Source organism: Stigmatopora nigra, chromosome 18 (assembly GCF_051989575.1).
Source record: "Stigmatopora nigra isolate UIUO_SnigA chromosome 18, RoL_Snig_1.1, whole genome shotgun sequence".
NCBI classification, from domain to species: domain Eukaryota; kingdom Metazoa; phylum Chordata; class Actinopteri; order Syngnathiformes; family Syngnathidae; genus Stigmatopora; species Stigmatopora nigra.
In genome coordinates this window covers 9,986,829-10,007,128 of record NC_135525.1, presented here as the reverse complement: position 1 = coordinate 10,007,128, position 20,300 = coordinate 9,986,829, and the positions used below count along the sequence as shown (strand labels likewise).

Here is a 20,300-nt window from a genome sequence, read left to right as displayed (position 1 = left end):
ATATATAGAACACTTTTGCTGCCAACCTTCCCACTTGAATGGATTGGACGTCAAGTGTCAGCAATAGCACAGAGGTATATGTATTTCCTCCATTTATTATTCAAATGCATTATTCACAAGAAATACTATATTGTCAAATTGGAAACATGTATATTAGGAACCATGTTTGAGGTTAAATATATATTTTGGGAATAGGGAAAACTTATTTTGTGACATTTTTCCTTTGTCAAAAGTGAACCTAAGTCTCTTTAAGTAAGGTGGGCGCATGGTGATGACATGGAACACCCTTTCGGTCTTATTTTACATTCTTTATAAGATTTAAAAGAACTCGTATTTGTTTAGAGCACTCTGTTGCTTTAATTTGTGTACACTAACCATCTAATTTCTGTTTTTTTAAGGTGGTAATTCAGCAGCAAGCTAGCCGACATTTGAAAGGTCGCGCCGTTGGAGCTATCGCGAGAGTTGGCGTGTGTTGTGTACTTTGCGAGGAGCCGCTGTGCTCCACCATTTCGCTGCGCTAAGTCTCCTCCCCGCGACCGCTACATTCTGCGCCGAAAGACACTCTCTCCCGGTCCCCAATTTAACTTCTTCATCGAGGCCGAGCGCTGCCTCGTTGGGTACCGGGAGGTAGTTTGGACCACCACTATCACAGATTGAGTGCGATTTTACACGGATGACGATTCCTTCAACGAGAATTTAGTAAAAGAAAACTGGTCGGAAAATTCAGGTAGGTGGGAACTTAAGATGGCGGCCTTTGAAAGGGTGGGGGCCAAGAGGAAGTCATGAGAGACTTGAAGGGGGGCTTTGACTTACGACACAACACTAGTACATTGCACGTTGTTTGGTTTTGTTCTCGTCAATGGTTGTCCGCATTCATTAGCAGCCGCGACCGGACACTATTTGAAGCGTCGTGGTTTGAATAGGAACCCCAACTGACTGGTAGTTTTTTACATTAAATGACATTTTAAAGTGCCACGGCTTTGTGGTCGCTTCTTACGACCCGACAGTGGAATTGCGCGAGCCCCCCTAATTGGCCCGTCCAAAATTATAAAATGTCTATGAACATTTTTAACACCATTTCAATTTTGTATATTAACGTTAACTATATATTTTTCGTGTGTATTCATACGGGAAAAAAATCTGTTTTGTTTTTGATAAAACATTTTACTCCCCGCGTCCTGACGTCACAGGCAATTGTTCCCCATCTGTGGTACATGCACAAGCGGCTTTTAATGGCACTTTTTCAGCCACAGTGGCCCACTTCAAAGCAACTTGTCACGTTTGAAAGCATTAAATAAATCATTACATAACTGGGGTGGGAATGCGGCGCCTGCGCTTCCCACGAATTTAGCAGACTAACTCCCCGTAGCTCGCTTGTTTAGCTTCCTACTGCCACCCTAGCACTGTTTTCCTCCGACGCTCACTCACTAGCTAACAAGCTAATTGTGCTAGCCAAACCGGCGTTGCGAACGCGCAAATTTCACGTCCTCTTTTATGACGGCGAATTTTGCATTTCTTTGAGTGTGTTTTACAAATACAAAACCGCTACTGCTACATGTCTGTTCTTTTCATTTAAGCTAGCAATGGTAAACCAAGCCAGCCCAGACGTGAATTGGCTAAATGCAGATTCCAAATGAGAATGTCTTTGTAATTAGCATTCGGCTTGTGGTCGAGGGTTCTATTTTTCCTTTTTCGTTTCCTCTAAAAGAAATTGAAATGATTGAATGGAGGCCAATACATTGGTTCGCCGGCTTGTGGTGTGAGAGAACGCATGCTGCAGGCTTGTTCCTGTGGGCGAATGCAGCAAACACAAGTTCACTCATTTTTTCCACCTTTTTTTTTATTTTATTACTGCTGCAGGATGCACTCCACACACAAACTCGGCATGCTAAGACTAGGCACCCCATCACTTTGCACTTTGTGACATTGATGCGATGACATTTAGTAACTTGTACTAACAACAGGCACCGGCCGGCCTCTGTTTTGCATTGATTAATAAAGTTCCCTGTGTGTTTGTTTTCCAAGAACATGTGGAGGGGACCCTAATTTCAGCATCCTGGAAGTAGAAAGCACAGAGGATCTGTGTCTCACTCCACAGACAGGTGAGAAACAATCAGAAAAAAACCAGAGTAAATTAGCATTTTTAATCATTCCATAGCTCTACATCTCATGTGTCATAAGTGGCGGCCTGGGGGGCCAAATCTGACTCAAACCCTGACATTAAGTAAGAGTTTTAGTAATGTTAGCATCAGCGGACTAGTTCTTTTTATCCTTTGGGAAATGTTAGTGGCATATTTACGTTGATTGTGTGGTAGTGTGAGGTCCCTGGCATCACCCATTTTTGGTTCTGGAATTTGTCCCCCCTTGCAAAATGGTGGTTGACTAGGGAAATCCTGTTTCCTCCCCCAGGTGCAACGTGTGGCAGCAGCGAGGAAGGAGGCTGCGGGGAGGCGGCGCCGCGGCAGCGAGCCTCTCCGGCCGTGGATGTGCTGGGTGACAAGCCCCAGGCCGCACACAATGTGTCTGCGGAGTCACCTGGGCATGTCCCGCAGCCGGCCGCCGCCCCCCGCCCTCTCCCTCCCTCCCCAGACTCGGCAATCCCGGTCATGGAGACCGCTCCCTCGCTGCAAACTAGCGCCGACGCTAACGCACGCGTCGCCCGAATGGACGGCGTCAACTCGTCACAAAACACCGGCAAGTTGGGAGGATCACAACACAACGCTCTTCCCGTTTCTGCGCCATCAAACCTCTCCAATAGCGAGAAGCGGCATATTCCGTCCCCACAAGAGAGTTCGGAGCGCAACTCTGGGACGGAAACGCGCTCGGAATCTACCGGCAAGACGGCGTCGTCGTCCGCCTCAAACTCGACGCAAAAGGCCGACCGAGTGCCCACAAACTGTAGCGAACAATTTCGAGTCCCCAAAGAGGTTCGAAGGGACATTGTGGACGTCATGGACGTCCACGAGGCCTCAAACAAAGCCACTCCTCTCACTGCTGAAACACTCGAGACTCCCGCGCCAGAGTCCTTGAACAGCACGGGGCACGGTCAGACCGCCCACGTCCCGGAGGAATCGAGCAACGGATCCCCCGCGCTGGGCCCACCGGCCGAGTCGGAAGCATCAGCGGTGGAGACGGCCGCCATTTCGGAACTGGTGCATTCCGCCGAGTCGCGGGAAATCGTGGTGGTCAGCGAGGCGGCGCACTTGGGAACCACCTGGTCCAACGTACACCTGAAGCAGAGTTACCTCCTCCAGCGCGCCGACGGCAGCGTGTGCGAGGCCGCCATCGTCACGGAGCCGGCCGAGGCCAAGCTCTACGAGGAGAGCGTGCGGGCCGACGTGGACTTGGAGACGCAGAACGTGGAAGTCTACCAGTTCTGCGGCCTGGTGGAGGAGGTGGCCGAGGAGACGGTGTGCGTCAGCACCAGCGTTCAGATTCCACACTCTCCCGGATACGAGGTCAACCTCTTCAACGCTCTGTTGGACTCCTCCGAGGACCTGGAGTCCCAGCTGGAACCCGCCCTCCACGCCATCGCCGACGCCGACACGGTCATCATTTCCCAGCAGGAAGACGGCCAGGTTTGTCCCGGCAACAACGTCCGTGGTCTCTCCGTGGCTGCGGTGGGACAGCACCTGTTACTGGACTCCTCCAATGGGGTTTGTCTACTGGAAGTGGACTCCTTCCCCACGGAGGAGACTTCGGCTCAAGTCCTGAGCGCCTGTCCGCGGGTAAGCCAGGACGGACTCGTATCGCCTTTAGATCCCGCGGGGGTTTCCGAGGCCCACAATTCCCCTCCCGCTGGAACCAAAGAACCTCCCGGTGCAGATCCGGGCCAACGGGCTTCGGCGTCCACGGGAGCCCGCCAGGAGGCCTTTATCGCTCAGACCGTGGGAGGTAACAATCCAAAGTTGCTGCTCATCCAACCGGGGACGGCGTCTCTCTTGAAGCGACTCGCCGTCGATCCCTCGCCCGCCGCCACCAGTGGGACTTCAAACTTGAAAACCGGCAGTTTTGAAGAAAACGCTGTGGACTCGGTGGGGCGGCACAACTCTCCCTTTGACGAGGAGGTCGACGGCGAGGAAGAGGAGGAGGAGGAAGATCCCGTTTCAGGACAGGGCAGCGATGAAGATGGCAGCGAAGGAGAGGGCAGTGAAGACGATGTCGAAACGGCAGGCAAAAACACCACAAGCTCGTCACGCAAGGTAAACTTGATTTCTTGAGTTTTTTTTACGTAATTGACACAACGTAATTAATCATCTGTTGATGTTTTTCAGTGGCGAGCCGATGGGGCCTCGCCGTCCACCTCGTCTTCCTTCATGGAACCTTCAGTCAGTAGCGATTGGGCCGGCTCCCCGCACGATAAATTGTCCCCTATCCGGGGGCCCCACGGCAAGTTCGTGTCTACATCCTTGGGGGGCCTCGGCTCTATTTCGTCGCCTTCCGATCATTCGACTCCGCAGCGGCAGCGTGGCGAGCGGCGCTCCGACATGGCCGAATTGGCCAAACACGTAAGCGGATTACACCAAAACACAGATTTCCTTCATTTTTATGCAAATTCCAATTTTCTCGTGAGCTCGGTCACCCATTAAATCCAATTTGTTAGTCAACATCACCCTCGATGTGTCTCCACAGGAGGCCGATATAGAGAACCGAAGCCAGGCGCTGAAGCGAGAGGGCTACTGGTCTACCAAGCGCCTCAATCGACTGGCAGAGCCCCAAAAACCCAAAGTGCACTGGGACTACCTGTGTGAGGAGATGCAATGGCTGTCCGCCGACTTCGCCCAGGAGAGACGTTGGAAAAGGGGCGTGGCCAGGAAGGTGGTCCGAATGGTCATGCGTCACCATGAGGAAGTCAGACAAAAAGAGGAAAAGGCCAAGAGAGACGAACATGCGAAAATCAGGAGGGTGGCGTCGTCCATTGCCAAGGAGGTTCGAGCTTTTTGGAGCAGTGTGGAGAAGGTATGACATGTCCTCCCCTAAAATTTTTTTAGACCTTTGACTCGGGTTAAAGAACTTTGTTGTCCAAAGGTGGTCCAGTACAAGCAACAGTCTCGCCTGGAAGAAAAGAGAAAGAAGGCTCTGGACCTCCAGCTGGATTTCATTGTGGGTCAGACGGAGAAATACTCGGACCTCCTCAGCCAATCTCTGGCGCCCGCCAGCCGGACGGAATCCGTGCCATCTCCTTCCAAGACATCGTCTGTGCCTACCAATGCTGATGAAGAAGGTGAAAACAAATTCATTAAACAGTACTTAGATATTAAACAGTACTTGGATATTAAACAGTACTTGGATATTAAACAGTACTTGGATATTAAACAGTACTTGGATATTAAACAGTACTTGGATATTAAACAGTACTTAGATATTAAACACTACTTAGATATAACATTTACATGAAAATAATATTGAAAAAGATATCTGTTCAATGTCCCTTCTATCTTATTGTCTGAACTCTGGTAAATAATCTGGAGTTGACAGACAAAAGTGGCACAACAGGCCCAGGACCAGTTTTGGCTCTTCCTGGTGGAAGCCGAAAACTCACCCAACCTGTTTGACATTACTACCTCTGTCACTACACTATCCCTCAAACTTATTCACCCTGCCACGTGTTGCCCTAATTATGCCCACATCCAATCATTTGCTTCTTCCCTTTTCATTGTACACACTCACTAAAACTCCAATTGGCCCAAAAGCACAGTGTCTCTGATTTCATATGCAAGATGTATCATACATTGTTTTTGTTTGGAGAATGTGACGAATAATTGGCGTCTTGGCGCAGATAGAGACTTTGAGCCTCCATGCGAAGAGGACGACGACGAAGAGACCATCGATGTGGAAGAGCAGCAGGAGGGCAATGACGCCGAGAGTCGACGGAGGGAGATCGAACTGCTCAAGGAGGAGAGCATGCTTCCCTTGGACCAACTTCTCAGCACACTCCAACAACCGCAGGTAAGATGCCCATCCAATAGACACTCTTGATTATTTGTTATTCATTGACCCATCCCTGATTGGCTTTGCACAGGAGTCCGTCCCGGATGAGGAATGCGTCCAGGAATCGTCGTCGTCGTCCGAAGAGCAGGAAGAAGAAGATGGAGAGTTTGCAGCCAATGAGGAGGATGGTAAGATTTAACATATTTATTGGAAAAATGAATGAGTATAACAAGATTAAAAATGTGAATGAATAATAATGTTTTTTTTCCTGTTTGGGTTTTCAGCTGAAGATGAGGAGGACACCATTGCCGCCCAGGAGAAGGTGGAGGGAAATATGGATCATGCAGAAGAACTGGATGACTTAGCAAAAGAGGGTGTGTTTTGTACTAGAGATTTTAAATGGCTACCTGGCAAGTTGTAGGTATGATTTTTAATATGACAATGTCTGATTTTCCACATTATGTCCTCCTCAGGAGACATGACCATGGAGGAGCTCCTGGAAAAGTACAAAGGAGCATACGCCTCAGACGTGGAGGAGGCCTCCGCCCCCGCCTCCAAGGCCAGCTCGGAATGGGAGGCGTCCGGCGACGAAGAGGACGACAGCGACGATGAAGACAGCGACTTGGAAAGCAATACTTCCTCCTCAGGTTCTTAACCAGAATCCGTTAAGGTGGCCAGCCCCGGGCTAACCCAACATATTTCAGCCTCTCCGAGGGAAAGCGACGAAGAGGAAAACAGCCAGAAGGACGGGAGCGAAGACGAGGAGGAAGAGGAGGGTGCGGATGAAGGGATGGAGGTGTTGCTGAAGGAGGGAGGAGAGCAAAGCCCGTCTTCTGCGTCCGCCTCCAGGCCAAAAAAGGAGATCAGCCACATTGCAGCCACTGCGGAGAGCCTCCAACCCAAAGGCTACACGTTAGCCACCACCAAGGTTAGCTAGCTGCCTTCCTTTTAATCATCTAAACAAAAGGCCAGTTAGGCCACGCCCATCATAGTAAACCAGTAAAATTGGAGTTTTTGTCAAAGTCATTGATGAAAGTGCAAATATTGACCGTAAGATGTCATCCAGGTGAAAACGCCCATCCCCTTCCTACTTCACGGCACCCTCCGAGAGTACCAGCACATTGGCCTGGACTGGTTGGTCACCATGTTTGAGAAGAAGCTCAACGGAATCCTGGCTGATGAAATGGGTTTGGGCAAGACCATCCAAACCATCGCCCTGCTTGCTCATCTGGCTTGTGAAAAAAGTAACCTTGACCTGGTTTGTTATTTTTCATTTCTTGACAATTTTCTGAGTGTCTTTATGGTTGAATGCAGATAACTGGGGTCCTCATCTCATCATCGTCCCTACCAGTGTGATGTTAAACTGGGAGATGGAGTTAAAGCGCTGGTGTCCAGGATTTAAGATCTTAACTTACTTTGGAAGCCAAAAGGAGAGAAAGCTAAAAAGACAGGTAACTTTATTGGCAATTGGTTTTGGGTCGAAATCAAGTCCCTCCCTGAAAGAACTTGTCTTCTTTGTCAGGGTTGGACCAAGCCCAACGCTTTCCACGTTTGCATCACGTCGTACAAGCTAGTCCTGCAAGACCATCAGGCCTTCCGCCGCAAGTCTTGGCGTTACCTGATCCTGGACGAGGCGCAGAACATTAAGAACTTCAAGTCTCAACGTTGGCAGAGCCTGCTCAACTTTAACAGGTTTTTACTTTAATTAAGCCCAAGTTAAAATAGAACGAATGTATCTAACGGCCATCTTTTCTTGTGTATGACAGCCACCGTCGTCTACTGTTGACGGGAACGCCTCTCCAGAACAGTCTGATGGAACTGTGGTCGTTGATGCACTTCCTGATGCCGCACGTCTTCCAGTCTCACCGCGAGTTCAAGGAATGGTTCTCCAACCCGCTGACGGGCATGATCGAAGGCAGTCAGGAATACAACGAAGGCTTGGTCAAAAGACTCCACAAGGTCCTGCGGCCCTTCCTCCTCAGGAGGATCAAGGTCGATGTGGAGAAGCAGATGCCCAAAAAATACGAGCACGTGGTGCGCTGCCGTCTCTCCAAGAGACAGCGATTCCTCTACGACGACTTTATGGCGCAGGCCTCGTGAGTAGAATACGCTTGGACTACTTTTTTCCCTATTCATGGCGACCTCTCATTTCTGATCTTCTGGTTGTTCTTAGGACCAAGGAAACCCTGGCCAGCGGGCACTTCATGTCAGTCATCAACATCCTGATGCAACTCCGAAAAGTCTGCAACCACCCCAACCTGTTTGACCCTCGACCCATTCAATCGCCCTTCATCACCAAGCCCATTGTTTTCCGTACCGCCTCCCTGGTGCTGGACGCCCTGGAGGTGACTCCCATGAAGGTTGGTGTCCAATGGTCTGTGTTTATATTCCACTAGCGCTCTGGATTTCCATCTTTTTGTTTTTTCCTCTTTTTGCCACAGCGCTGTGACCTTTCCATGTTCGACCTGGTGGGTTTGGAAGGGCGAGTGTCCCGCTACCAGGCGGATGTCTTCGTACCCAAGCACAAGGTCAGCCGGCAGCTCATCGAGGAGATTGTGGAGTCTCCCGAACCGCTGCCAAGACCCCGAGCTATCCGCATGAAGGTCAACAGGTACGTACCTAATCACCTTGCTGAGAAAAACAGGTTTTATAATTTGTTGTGAAGACAGGCCGAATGGAGGAAAAAAAATCTATATGTATGTTTCAGGGTGCCGCAACCACCTCCTAAAGGCGACACCCGCACGGTGGTGAGCAAAGCCAGCGTCCCGGTACCACCCGCCACTCAGGCTCCCAAACCTCCGAGCCCAGAAGTCACAACGCCGCCACCGCCTGTCTCCACGCCTGCACCTATCCCCACGCCTGCACCTGTCCCCCCGCCTGCACCCGCGCCCCTGCCTGTTGTTCAACAAGGTATAATAACCTTTAAAGAAAAAATGTTTTTCTTATCTTAAAAAAAACCCACACAATTTCATGTACAGTCGTACTTCTACTTACAAAATTATTCGGTTCCAGAACTTTTTTCTTAACTTGAAAATTTTGTAAGTAGAACAGTACTTTATATGCAAATTCTCAAATTCCACACAATGACCAACTATAACTGTAATATGTTTTCCTTTTCCAGTGGTATGTTCAGTGACAACAGCGCCTCCTCCCCGCACGGTCCTGCCCCCCGGTGCTCAAACGGCAGTGAGATCCAGCGCGCCCAAGCATGTGCTGACGGTGCGCCCTCCTCCGCCTCCCCCCGCCTCCTGCACCACTGGCATTCCAGTTCACCCACCCCCCAACCCCGGAAGCATCATGCCCCAAAGGGTTCTGCTGAGTCCAGACATGCAAGCGAGGCTTCCCTGTAAGTCTTTGGATTTGTACCCGAAAATCTCCAACTGCTCATTTAAAGGATGTCTTTCCTCTGTCTGTCCAAGCTGGCGAGGTGGTGAGCATCGCTCAGCTGGCCTCTTTGGCCGGGAGGCCCATATCATCTTGTCAGGGGAGCAAACCGGTCACGTTCCAGCTGCAGGGGAACAAACTGACCCTCTCGGGAGCGCCGATACGCCCGGCACCGCCTCGACGTCCTGTTCAAGGTATGTTTTTTTTTCCTATAGTTTTATTATTATTGGTAACCATTGTAACCCACTGCTGATTTGGAAATAATCTTTTACTGATCAATTTGACTCCATGCAGGTAATGTGATGCACCTGTTGTCCAGCGGAGGACAGCATCATATCATCAGTCAGCCCGCCCAGGTGACGGTTCAGAACCCGGGAACGGCCCACCGACTACCTCTCGGTGCTTCAACTCAAGGTATCAGGCTCATACCAGTTTTTTTCAGGCGCCAATTTACTTCATTTTTTAAACTTATCCCATTCCATTTGATTTGCTTTTTCCCTCAGTGACCGCCTCCTCCGTGGTGAGCACCCCCGGCGTGGTGAAGATCGTCGTGCGTCAGGCAGCAGGCAAGGAGGGAAGCCCCGTGCCCACCCTGGCCGTGGCCCCGTCCCCTCGCGCGCCGTCCTCGCACCCCCACCCAAACGCCACACCCATCCGAAGCGTGGCCCCGCTGCAGGTCACCCCGCTGCAGGTGGCCCAGCGCACCCCCGGGCCCGCCACTGCCCACTACACTCTAGCCCCTCCTAGAATCCCCAGCTCCACCCCCAACCAAGCCCCGCCCCCGGTCCCAATTCTCAAAATCGTGCAGGCTCCTCCGCCTCGCCCCGAGCAGCCAGGTGAGAGACCAGAAACTTACAGGCTGGCTCATCTTCCTTCTTCTTACCCACTTTCCGCATTTTCCCCCAATCACTGTTACCTTATTTCCACAACTATATGGCGCATCACATTTTAATTTTCAATTTTAGTATTGGTCCATATACAAAGCATTTTGGAGGAAATTTAAGACTTAAGTGCGCCTTATAGTCGTGAAAATACGGTATTTGAATTCATTCTAAACGTTTTCATTCCTGCTGACCTAAGTCCGTTTTTGTCATTTTCAGCTCCAGTAGAAGTGATGGCGTCGTCATCGAGTTCCAAACCGGCGGCTCACGAAGGCACCAGCAAAGACACCACCGTGACAACACCCACCCCCATCCCCACCGCTCCAGCAATCGCCCCGGCAACCGCCACGGCAACCGCCCCGGCAACCACCCCGGCAACCGCCAGCACCAGTCAGACTCCAGCCGTAACGAAAGCCAAAGCCGGCCCTCCCGCCAAACCCCAGCCACCTGTCAAGCTGAAGCCTCGTCCAATTCCTCGCTCTCCTTTTTACACGGTCAGTTGAGACTCGTTTAGGCGTCCTGTCATTCCAGGAATGGGTCTTAACAATCCGAGAACTTTTTGATCCCCTTTCCCGCCCGGCAGCCGTCCCTGGCGGAGGCCCTCAAGAAGCAGCGTGACAGCAAACTAGACTTCATCTTCAGGGTCAACGAGCGCCACTCGGGGGCAAGGCCGGTCTTCGGCAAGGAGGTTTTGGACTTCTTGACCTTCTTGCCCGGTCCGCGCCCGACACCCGCCGCCCCACGCGTGTCCGAGGCCGAGTGGGGGCGCTCGGGCCACGCCAGCTGTCTGGTATCGCAGTGGCAACATAAGCTCGACCTGTGGCGTCACAGTCGCCCGGCGGGGAAGGCCATTCACAGCGTCGAAGAGAGGCTGACGCTCCTATCCGACATTGTGGATCGGTGAGTTTTGATACGTCTATATGGAAAACAGGTTTGAAGCATGGGTCTGAAAAAATATACTCTTTGCCCTCAGGTTCACATTCGCCATCCCGCCGGTGGAGGCCTCTCGCGTCACCATGCACTGCTGCCATCCTCCTCCCTCTCTGAGCAACCAGGAGGCGCTGTTCTCATCGGCCTTGTCCACCCGGGTGGCGCCGCTAACCCGCAGCCTGCATCGCATCCAGTGCAGCATGCGGACCCAGTTCCCGGACCTTCGGCTGATCCAGTACGATTGTGGTAAGAAAAGCGGGACGGCGGCTGAGGATTTTTTTTTTGTTGGCGTGATTGACAATGTAACTGACGCTGACTGCCATCCAGGAAAGTTACAAACGCTGCACCTGCTTTTACGGAACCTGAAGACCGGTGGCCATCGGGTGCTGATCTTCACGCAGATGACCCGCATGTTGGACATCCTGGAGCAGTTCCTCAACTATCACGGACACATCTACCTGCGACTGGATGGAAGTACCCGAGTGGAGCAAAGACAGGTCGGTTGGTCCAAGACTTGGTCCAAGACTTGGTCGTCGTGAGGCCCTGACGGTCTGGTTTTCCCTTCAGGCCCTGATGGAGCGCTTCAATGCCGACCGCCGGATATTCTGCTTCATCTTGTCCACTCGAAGCGGAGGCGTGGGAGTCAATCTGACGGGCGCCGACACGGTGGTCTTCTACGACAGCGACTGGAACCCCACCATGGACGCCCAGGCCCAGGACCGCTGCCACCGTATCGGACAGACCAGAGACGTTCATATCTACAGGCTCATCAGCGAACGCACCGTGGAGGAGAACATTCTGAAGAAAGCCAATCAGAAGAGAATGCTGGGAGATATGGCCATTGAAGGAGGAAACTTCACCACCGCCTTCTTCAAAGAGGTACGAGACTCCGCCCACAAATGATGTCACTTTCAACCTGATCCTTATAAAAGTTGCCTTTTATGTCGTCGATTCCTCAGCAAACCATTCGGGAGCTTTTCGACGTCAACGAAAACGAAAAGAAGGAGCCGGCCGCCGCCGTGGTGGTGGAGGTCTCGGCGCCCCAACCTGAGGACGAGGAAGCTAGCAATAAGCAGAGCACCACCATTTTGGAGCAGGTTAGTTTTGTTTAGGGGTGGAACAATAGTAGCGCCACCTTCAGGATTGTTTCTGTCAAAGCAGTGTGGAAGTAAAACCGCATGGCAACCTGGGGGAAAGACTCGAATTTATTGGGAAGGTCTGTCCTCCTTGTAGGCCCTCTGTCGAGCCGAGGACGAAGAGGACATCGTAGCCGCCTCTCAGGCCAAAGCCGAGCAGGTGGCCGAGCTGGCCGAGTTCAACGAGAACATTCCGCTTGACGACGCGGCCGAGCAGGAAGATGTGGAAGAGCTATCCAAGGCCGAGCAAGAAATTGCGGCTCTTGTGGAACAGGTGAGTCATCATATGTGCATGAAATTAGCTCGAGTGGTGCAAAATGCTAATGCTAACGTCGCCTTTGACGTCTCCAGCTCACTCCCATTGAACGCTATGCCATGAACTTCCTGGAAGCCTCCTTAGAAGACGTCTGCAAAGAAGAACTGAAACAAGCCGAGGTAAGATTTCAGGATCCTGGGATTGGACGTCAAGTAGCCCATGGAAACATATCTGAGCTTTAAATGCTTTCTGTTCAGGAACAAGTGGAGGCCGCTAGAAAGGGTCTGGACCAGGCCAAAGAGGGAGGACTCAAACTAAACGCCTCTTCCGACGAAGAATCTGACCAAGCCTCTGCCGAGGCTGCTCAGCCTACTCCCGCCAGACGTGGACGCAAGCCCAAACCTAAAGACAAGGCCAAGACGGTGGCGCCCTCCACCAGGATCAGCGGCCGCCTTCGAGGGGCCTCACCTGAAATGGAGCCTGAGGCCCCGCCTCCCCGAGAAGTGCCCGAAAGAGCCCGTGCCGGTCTCAGGGGACGCAAAGAGTCCGGTGCCCAGTCTGGCACGGACCCTCCGAAGATCCCGGCAGCCGTAGTTCAGGTTCAGGATCCCTCTGGATCTTCCAAAGACTCTTCGTCTCCTGCTGGAGACCAACAAGAAGACATCAAGCCTCAGGCCAGTCCGGCACCGGCGGCTGTGGCGATGGCGTCTGCTCCTTCCCCCTCGACGTCACCCCCTGGTGCAGCAGACATAGATAGCAAAACCCCCAAGAGCCCCCACCCGGCAGAACGCCAAGCAAAAGATGAGGAAACAAAAGACCAAAGTGCCATGTCTCCGCCCCCCACCACCTGCCGCTCGCCACGCAAGCGCCAGTCGGCCGACGGGGAGGTCCTGAAGGGTCACGTGGAAGACTCCACCTCGGCCAAAGTCTTGCGAAAGCTCCCGGGTCGCCTGGTCACCGTCGTGGAAGACAAAGAGCCCAGGAAGAAGAGGTGGCGCGGGGGCGGAGCCACAGCTTCTGGGGAGGAGCCGCCCGCCGTGGAGGACAACTCCGGCGAGGACGCAAATAAAGACGCCCGGCCTTCGACTGGCGATGGCGGCTCGACGGACGCGGCGACCAAATCTTGTCAAGACCAAGACTCTGGTTCGAATCCGGTCGTCGCAAACTTTCCGCCCGTTAGGGCGTATCCCCCTTACTCCCCTCCCCACCTTTCCCCTGACATGCCGGTCCTGAGAAACCTCCCCGTCCGCCGAAGACTGGAAACGGAATCTCGGATGGCGGCTCAGCTGGGAGAGCAGCTACGAGGGAAAAACCAGCACAAAAAAAGCGAGAAAGAAAGTTCTCCCGCCTCCACCGAGGGCAACGCCAACTCCCCCGAGACGCCCACCAAAAGAAAGAGGGGCCGGCCCCCCAAGTCTGCACTCAATGCGACGTCTCCTCCTCTTCCTCCTCTCCCTCCTCTTCCTCCTCTTGCCACGCAACCCGTCTCGCCCGGCGAGGACGGAAGCCTTTCCCCAAAACGCAAGCGGGGACGTCCCCGCAAAGACTCGGCGTCGTCTCCCGAATTTGCTTTTGATGGACAAAAATCCGGCGGCGAATCTAATCCCGATGTCAGCGAGGAGCCATCCACGTCCGAAGATAAGACGACGTCTCAAGACTGTTTGCCCGATGGAATGGACTCAAAGCCGAAAGAGTCTGAAGTGGCGACGGCTAACCCCAACCAAATCTCCTCTGAAGATACGGCAGAACCTCCGGTGGCCTCCTCTAACCCCCTCACCTCAATCCCGTCTCCCCAAAAAGTTCCCACCACGCTCAACTCTGAACCTTCATCTCAACCCGTGGGCTCTTCCTCGCCACCTCCTCCAGCACCAGATCTTTCTCGACCATCAGAGGCATCCACAGAGCAAGACCCCTCGCCGTCTCCGCCCACGTCAGAAAAGGACAAAACCGACCAGATGGGAGAGTCACCCATAGAATTGAGCGCCACTACTCCTCTGCCGACCAACACCACGCCATCTATTAAGAGCGATCCGCTCAATTCCGAGCCGCTCCTGCCGCCGGACACGGCACGCCAAACGCCTCCTCCCGCCTTAACGACGACACCCGGCGACCCCTCAAAATCTGCCGCCTTCTCCGTAGAGGAAAGCAGCTCACCCGAAGAAGCGCCGAAGAGCTCGTCTCCAACCGAAGAAAACGAAGCCTTCCAGAAAGAATCCAAAAAGACGCCCGCCGGCCTGGCATCGAACCCACGCTCATCCGAAGAGGACCGCAGCAACCACACGGAAGCGGACAAAGTCCAGGTGGACCAGGACACCAAACGGAGAAAGGTGGAGATTTCTTCGGAGAAGTCGGCCAAGTGTGAAAGCAAGCCGCTGGCAGAGGAGACCCCGGCCCAGAAGAGATCCCTGAGCCGCCAGAGCAGCCAGGACTCGGCCCGCTCGTCGTCGCCCTCGTCCAGTTGCTCCACCTCCACCCTCACTCGCCACGCCCACCACAAGAGGACCTACGAAAACCGCCATCCCACCAAGAAACGGCGAGTGGACGTCACCGCGGGAGAGGCCACCACGGACGGCAAGCCGGACGAGGACGACCGGCAGAAGGAGCGTGGCGCCCATCCCAGCTCCGCTTCGGGCTCTTCTTCGTCCTCCTGCGACTCGGACAACGACAAGAGGGGGAAGCCGCGCCGACCTCAAGACCCAATCCGGGAGCCGGGCGGCCGACGTCGGGGAAGGAAGCACGCGCCGGGATCAGACGCCAACGCGTCCACCGGCGGCGACTCCGGCAGCGACTCGTCATCCGCCAGAATGGGCGGGGCGGCGGGCTCTTCTCGATCCCCCGGCAGCCACACGCCTCCGAGACCCCCCGAGCCCGAAGTCCTGGGAAAGCGCTGCTCGGCACTCAACGCGGCGGCCAAGCTCCTCGCCATGAAGGGGAGGGTGGACACCCCCGGTCACACGCCCCGCAAAGACCCCGCGGCTAAAAACGCAGCCAATGCAGCCGCCACTGACGGCAAAGCTCAGAGTAAAAAAGTCCCGCTTTCTCCTCCCAACAATTCTGTCAACAAAACAAAAGTTGAGCGCAAACCCTCGCCGGCCCTCAAAGAGACTCGCCCCGCCTCTCGTTCCACCCGCCAGTGCCCGGGTTCCCTGGTGCCCCCCCTGGTGGGACCCGAGTACAAGCGGTGCAAATCCGAAGGAGCAAAGACCAAGGAGGCGGCTCGGGGCGGCCCGGAAGACGGCGGGAACGACTTAAGCGCCGGCAGGAAGGTGGACGGCGGAGGCGACTCGGGCACGGAACGCAAACCCGCCCGCGGCAGCCGGAGTCGAAGCAGCAGCGACAGCAGCCGACGGGCCCACAGCGTCAGCTCTCAGAACGCCGAACGCAAGGGGGCCGGCTCCCGGGCCGCCTCCTCGGGCAGCGATCGAGACCGCAGCGCCGAGCGGGGCGGCAAGGCGCGGAGAGGCTCCCGTGGGGCCCACCAGCCCATCCAGGAGGCCGTGGCGACGACGGCCGGAGCCGAGGGCACGGCCAACCGCGTCTTGAGGAGCGTGGCGGCGGCGGCGGCCGTCCAGGCCCGCTCCCCGGCGGCCAGCACGCGCTCCTCGGCCAACCAGCAACGCCACAACAAGACATGAAGCGCGCCCCCCGACGTGAGCTGTCCTATCGTAGCGTCCGGACCTCCGGGGTCAGCGCACCCCGAGGACCCCCGGCATCTTGGGGGGAGCTGGCCCGTCCCCCCCATCTCCTTACTTAACACGGGGGGGGCCCGGATCGGCTGGAAGAGATGGGCGTGAGAGCGGGCTGGGCGGCGGAGAGCGAGCGGGTGGACCGAAATCCTTTCCGGAGTCGGTCCGGGCAAGATGGCTGCTAGCGGGAGCTTCTTTACTTTCTCTCGGTTCTTCTCATTTGCACACCTCTCACCCCCCTTTGTTTTTAATTTTTTTTTTTTTTCTTCCATCGTCCGCTCGTCGCATCACGGCCAGGCCACGCCCCATCACGCCACATCACGCCAGGCGGTCCCGCCGGCCCCGAGACCGACTTAGCGTCACGTCATCAGTGCCTCTTGAAAGGGTTTTGGAGCTGACCTTGCCTTGTGAAGCACTTGATTCCAGAGTGGCCAGCTTGCCATGATAAAGTGCCCCCCACCCCACCCATCAAATACCCCCCCCTCCCTCCCCTGCCCACCACCACTACCACCCCCAAAAGGAAACAAAAAAAAAAAAGAAATGAACTCACTGATTTTGTGCTACCAAATTGTTTTACTTGTCACGTCTGTAAAATATTAACAGGGACAGAAGTGGAGCAGCCATGAATTTCATTTGGGTGCGGGATTTATTTTTGGGGGGAGCTGGCGTGGGCGGCTCATCCCTTTCTGGTGATGGTCTTTTTTTGTTTGTTTGTTTGCCCTCTTGAGCCCCCCTTCATCTTCCTCGTCCTCCTCATCCTTCTCCACCGGCCCATCTATTTGTTGCATTCCTTCAATCCCTTGTAATAATTCCACATTGTTTTACTTGAACAATTAAGACAATTACTATTGAATAAAAAGACCTAAAAATTACTTTGGGTTTAAAGGACATATTTGCTTAGAACTTACAAGGCGTGAAATTTAAATTAGTAGAATGTCTTATGCTACATAATTTCAGAGTTCTAATGCTATTTTGGTTAAGTTAAGCACTTGTTACACATAGTTGATTGTATTTTGTATGCTATTTATTTATAATGCAGTATTTTTGCCCACTAGATTCCTTTGTTTTATTAACCCATTGTCAATGTAAGATGAGTTTGTATTTTTCTTAACTTTAAGTTTAGCTTTTACTACAGGTTAAATGTCGACACTGAAGGGCTAAAGACCAAAACCATTGTAATGCAACTTAATCCTTGTTTGTCCAAATTTAACTTTTTTTTATTCCAAATGCAGAGTGACACGTAAGAAAAAGTTTCCATTTCAGTGCACGAGACTTCCAAGACTTTAATGTGCATCTCACAAGCTCCAACTTTTTCAAATGATAAATACAAAAAGTGATGGGTTTTTGCTGTTAAAATGAAAATCCAGGGCACAAATATCTGTATTTACACGGCGTAATCACACCAAGGCAGCTTGTTTTAAAAAGGTCATGTTTAAGGGTAGAGCACCATAGATTATGTACAAAGTTATTCTAAAAAGCAAAAGCCCTTTTTATTTGTACTATCCAAACGGCTCCAGCTCCATAGGGGGCGCTGTCGCGACAGTCCAACTCTTGAAACAATGGTCCATTTTCACAGAGAGGCGCCGCTAAAGGGTTAGCGAGACAAAAGTGAGACGGCGGCCGATTCCCGAAGTGTCAGGAGAAGGAGGCGGCTAACGAGATGGCGAGGATGATGATCACCACCGCCAAACAGACGGCGATCCAGATCTTCTTCTACGGGGAGGGGAGAACGTCGCCATGTCAGGTGAGCATGAAAACCATCTTTTTTGGGTGTTGAAAAAGTTACCTTGCGTGCTTTTTGCTGATACGTAACAGCTTTCTCCGTGTTGTCCTTGGCTCGTTCCACGTAGTTTGACGACTGCTTGATGTTGTGTTCAATCTGGTCCACCATTTCACCCTTAAGGGATGCCAGATATTTCAAAAGTCAGCTTTATAATGGAGAAGGAAACGCAATTGTGTAAATACCTGAGCTTCCACTTCCATGGCCAAGTACTGAAACATTTCGTGTAGATCTTTAATGCTTCGTTCCAGCTTGAGAATCTCGTCGTGTCGCGATTCGATCTCGTTGAGCGCTTGTTTGGTGGCCTTGGCGTCGCTTAAGATCTGCCGCCACAAACCAAATCGACTCCAGATCATGTTTCCTGACCCTTGGATTTGTAGTAAACGCTCACATTTTGCGTGAAAATATCCGTCTGGCCGCTTTCCAGCATGGAATCCAGCTCCTCGTCAGTCACCGTATTTCCAGCTAAGAAAAAATATTAAAAACGGGAAACTACGGGATTTTTTTCCCTTCTGAAAACGATGGCACTAACTTATCTTGAATTGTCTCTGGATTCTCTCCACATTGCGATCTCTGTACTGAGCCTGGATGGTGTTGCAGTGGCCCATCAGTTCCACAAACTGCCTGGAAAGGATGGCGTGCTGTTTTGGGAAAGGAGAAATCGGGGTAAACAAAGGTCCAGAAATGGTTCTGGAAATGACACATTCTAAAAAAATGTTTGTAAAAACCTGCGTTCGCTGCATTCGTGCATTGACTGTCACGTATTTGCCATCGTCCTCTCCTTTCTTGGGTTCGATACCTGTGTTGAATTGACAAGTGATGCTATCTAAGTGAGGGGGCGGAGCTTGTACTGTGTTAAAAACATTTACTTTTGAGTTTCCTCTGGATTTGACAGGCCAATGTTTTGATCTCGTCTCGCAGCGTCTGCAGCTCCTTCTTCATGCCTGCGGGGACCAAGACGATGACATCACAATGGGCGGAGTTAGCAAAAGGCAAAACAAAAAGGCGCCCGTCCGTCTCACCTTCTTCAGGTAAAGCCACGGCCAGAACCGTTTTCTGTTTGTTCTCAAGGTCGCCCACCATTTTCTTGAAGCTGTACAATCCCTCGTGGATTTCTTGGACCTGTCGTGTAGTTAGTTTTTAAAGTATTTGTCCCCTTATTGGCTAAAATAATGTTCACCTTTTTAAAGAAGCCTTCATTGTCCTTCTCTTCCTTGGCTGAAGTGCTTCCAGGTTTGATCACTAGAGATTTGCCCTCATCGTCCTCGTCCGAAACGTCGCCTTTCTGCACGCAATAAATGTAAAAATAAACTTTTTTTTATATAAACTACCTATCTTTTCATCCCCTAAATGTTTTTTTTATCCTTTAAATCTGCAGCTAAAAGGGACAATATTTCAGAATAGGCTATAAATATGTATTGAATGACCCATTTTGGAAAAAAATACTTAATACTTCAAACTTTACTGCCAAACTTTTTTTGTAACAATACATTTTAGGCCTCTAAATGGTCTTAAAATTGAAATTAATCTTTATTTAACAATGCAAAAAAGTGACAGGCAGGACAAAAGCAGAAGTTAATTATGCACTCAGGCACTTTTTGACAATTGTTTGTTAGTGTGCAAGCTTTTACGTAAATATAAAATAATGTCCCTTTTTTGCATATCCTCCAGCGGAAGTCACCGACATAACAACGCCCAAAACGAGTGTGGAGACCCCGAAACTAGTGACAAGTTATTTTACGGACACGTTTAGCGCATTTGAATTGGGTTCAAAGTTGGAAGAGTTTTGCGGACAAGTGTCATTTACGCCCGTTACTATGCATGCTAAAATGCTAAAGCTATATGCTAGAGGAAAATCTTGACACTTACGTTCCCCAATTCTTTCGTTCGATCTCGCATTGTTGTGGTCTTCTAAGGCAAAAGAGTCAAGACGGAGACCCCGCAGTTGCCCACCAAAATGCACCGAGTTGTCAATGGACTGAGTAAATGTTAGCGATGAAAATGTGAAAAGTTTACGTTTTACTTTAGTTGTCATTCAGTAAGTAAACTTGCTGGGCTTGTCGTGCTTCTTCTTCTTTCATTTCGTTGTCTACAAGTTGGCAAAGATGTGCTCACAAGCGCTCTCTAGCAGGCTTGTGCGTAATTGCACCTGAAATAACAACCGACACAGGAACCGGAAAAGTATGTAGTGGTGCAACACTATTTCGTTATTTTTTTAGTAGAACTTTTGTATTCTTAAGAAACAAATTGCAAAAAAATCATTTACCAGTATTGTAAGTGTTTTTTGTAATACAAATGTACATTTTATTTGGTTTA

At 51.8% G+C, this 20,300-nt stretch overlaps 2 protein-coding genes across 2 annotated transcripts; one reads left to right on the top strand and one right to left on the bottom strand.

Annotated features, from left to right (window-relative positions):
• The first annotated feature begins 465 nt into the window (after window positions 1–465).
• Window positions 466–17,076, top strand: srcap (Snf2-related CREBBP activator protein). The gene is made up of 31 exons (XM_077739382.1): window positions 466–727; window positions 2,026–2,102; window positions 2,410–4,202; window positions 4,275–4,508; window positions 4,633–4,959; window positions 5,029–5,224; window positions 5,780–5,949; window positions 6,023–6,119; window positions 6,216–6,305; window positions 6,405–6,578; window positions 6,636–6,859; window positions 6,998–7,175; window positions 7,246–7,382; window positions 7,454–7,623; window positions 7,698–8,027; window positions 8,105–8,291; window positions 8,373–8,542; window positions 8,639–8,841; window positions 9,053–9,277; window positions 9,351–9,509; window positions 9,610–9,729; window positions 9,819–10,151; window positions 10,416–10,690; window positions 10,780–11,096; window positions 11,170–11,372; window positions 11,454–11,623; window positions 11,694–12,005; window positions 12,086–12,223; window positions 12,360–12,536; window positions 12,614–12,697; window positions 12,776–17,076. The coding sequence occupies exons 3-31, from the start codon at window positions 2,607–2,609 to the stop codon at window positions 16,151–16,153; spliced, it is 10,374 nt and encodes a 3,457-aa protein (XP_077595508.1). The 5' UTR covers window positions 466–727; window positions 2,026–2,102; window positions 2,410–2,606; the 3' UTR covers window positions 16,154–17,076.
• A 379-nt stretch (window positions 17,077–17,455) lies between these two features.
• stx4 (syntaxin 4) lies at window positions 17,456–20,125 on the bottom strand. The gene is made up of 10 exons (XM_077739391.1): window positions 19,854–20,125; window positions 19,165–19,269; window positions 19,007–19,106; window positions 18,854–18,928; window positions 18,713–18,783; window positions 18,517–18,625; window positions 18,376–18,449; window positions 18,170–18,307; window positions 17,991–18,101; window positions 17,456–17,917 (listed from the first exon to the last, which is right to left on the bottom strand). The coding sequence occupies exons 1-10, from the start codon at window positions 19,881–19,883 to the stop codon at window positions 17,840–17,842; spliced, it is 891 nt and encodes a 296-aa protein (XP_077595517.1). The 5' UTR covers window positions 19,884–20,125; the 3' UTR covers window positions 17,456–17,839.
• Between the last annotated feature and the right edge of the window lie 175 nt (window positions 20,126–20,300).

What these genes read in the sequence shown, in the direction of transcription:
- stx4 (XM_077739391.1), bottom strand. Translation starts at nt 19,883, where the DNA reads ATGCGAGATCGAACGAAAGAATTGGGGAAC. An exon ending in CGTGGCTTTACCTGAAGAAG is followed by an intron (nt 18,929 to 19,006) that starts GTGAGACGGACG and finishes TGGTCCCCGCAG; the next exon opens with GCATGAAGAAGGAGCTGCAG. An exon ending in CGGATATTTTCACGCAAAAT is followed by an intron (nt 18,308 to 18,375) that starts GTGAGCGTTTAC and finishes TTGTGGCGGCAG; the next exon opens with ATCTTAAGCGACGCCAAGGC.
- srcap (XM_077739382.1), top strand. Translation starts at nt 2,607, where the DNA reads ATGGAGACCGCTCCCTCGCTGCAAACTAGCGCCGACGCTAACGCACGC. An exon ending in CATGCAAGCGAGGCTTCCCT is followed by an intron (nt 9,278 to 9,350) that starts GTAAGTCTTTGG and finishes TGTCTGTCCAAG; the next exon opens with CTGGCGAGGTGGTGAGCATC. An exon ending in GCTGATCCAGTACGATTGTG is followed by an intron (nt 11,373 to 11,453) that starts GTAAGAAAAGCG and finishes ACTGCCATCCAG; the next exon opens with GAAAGTTACAAACGCTGCAC.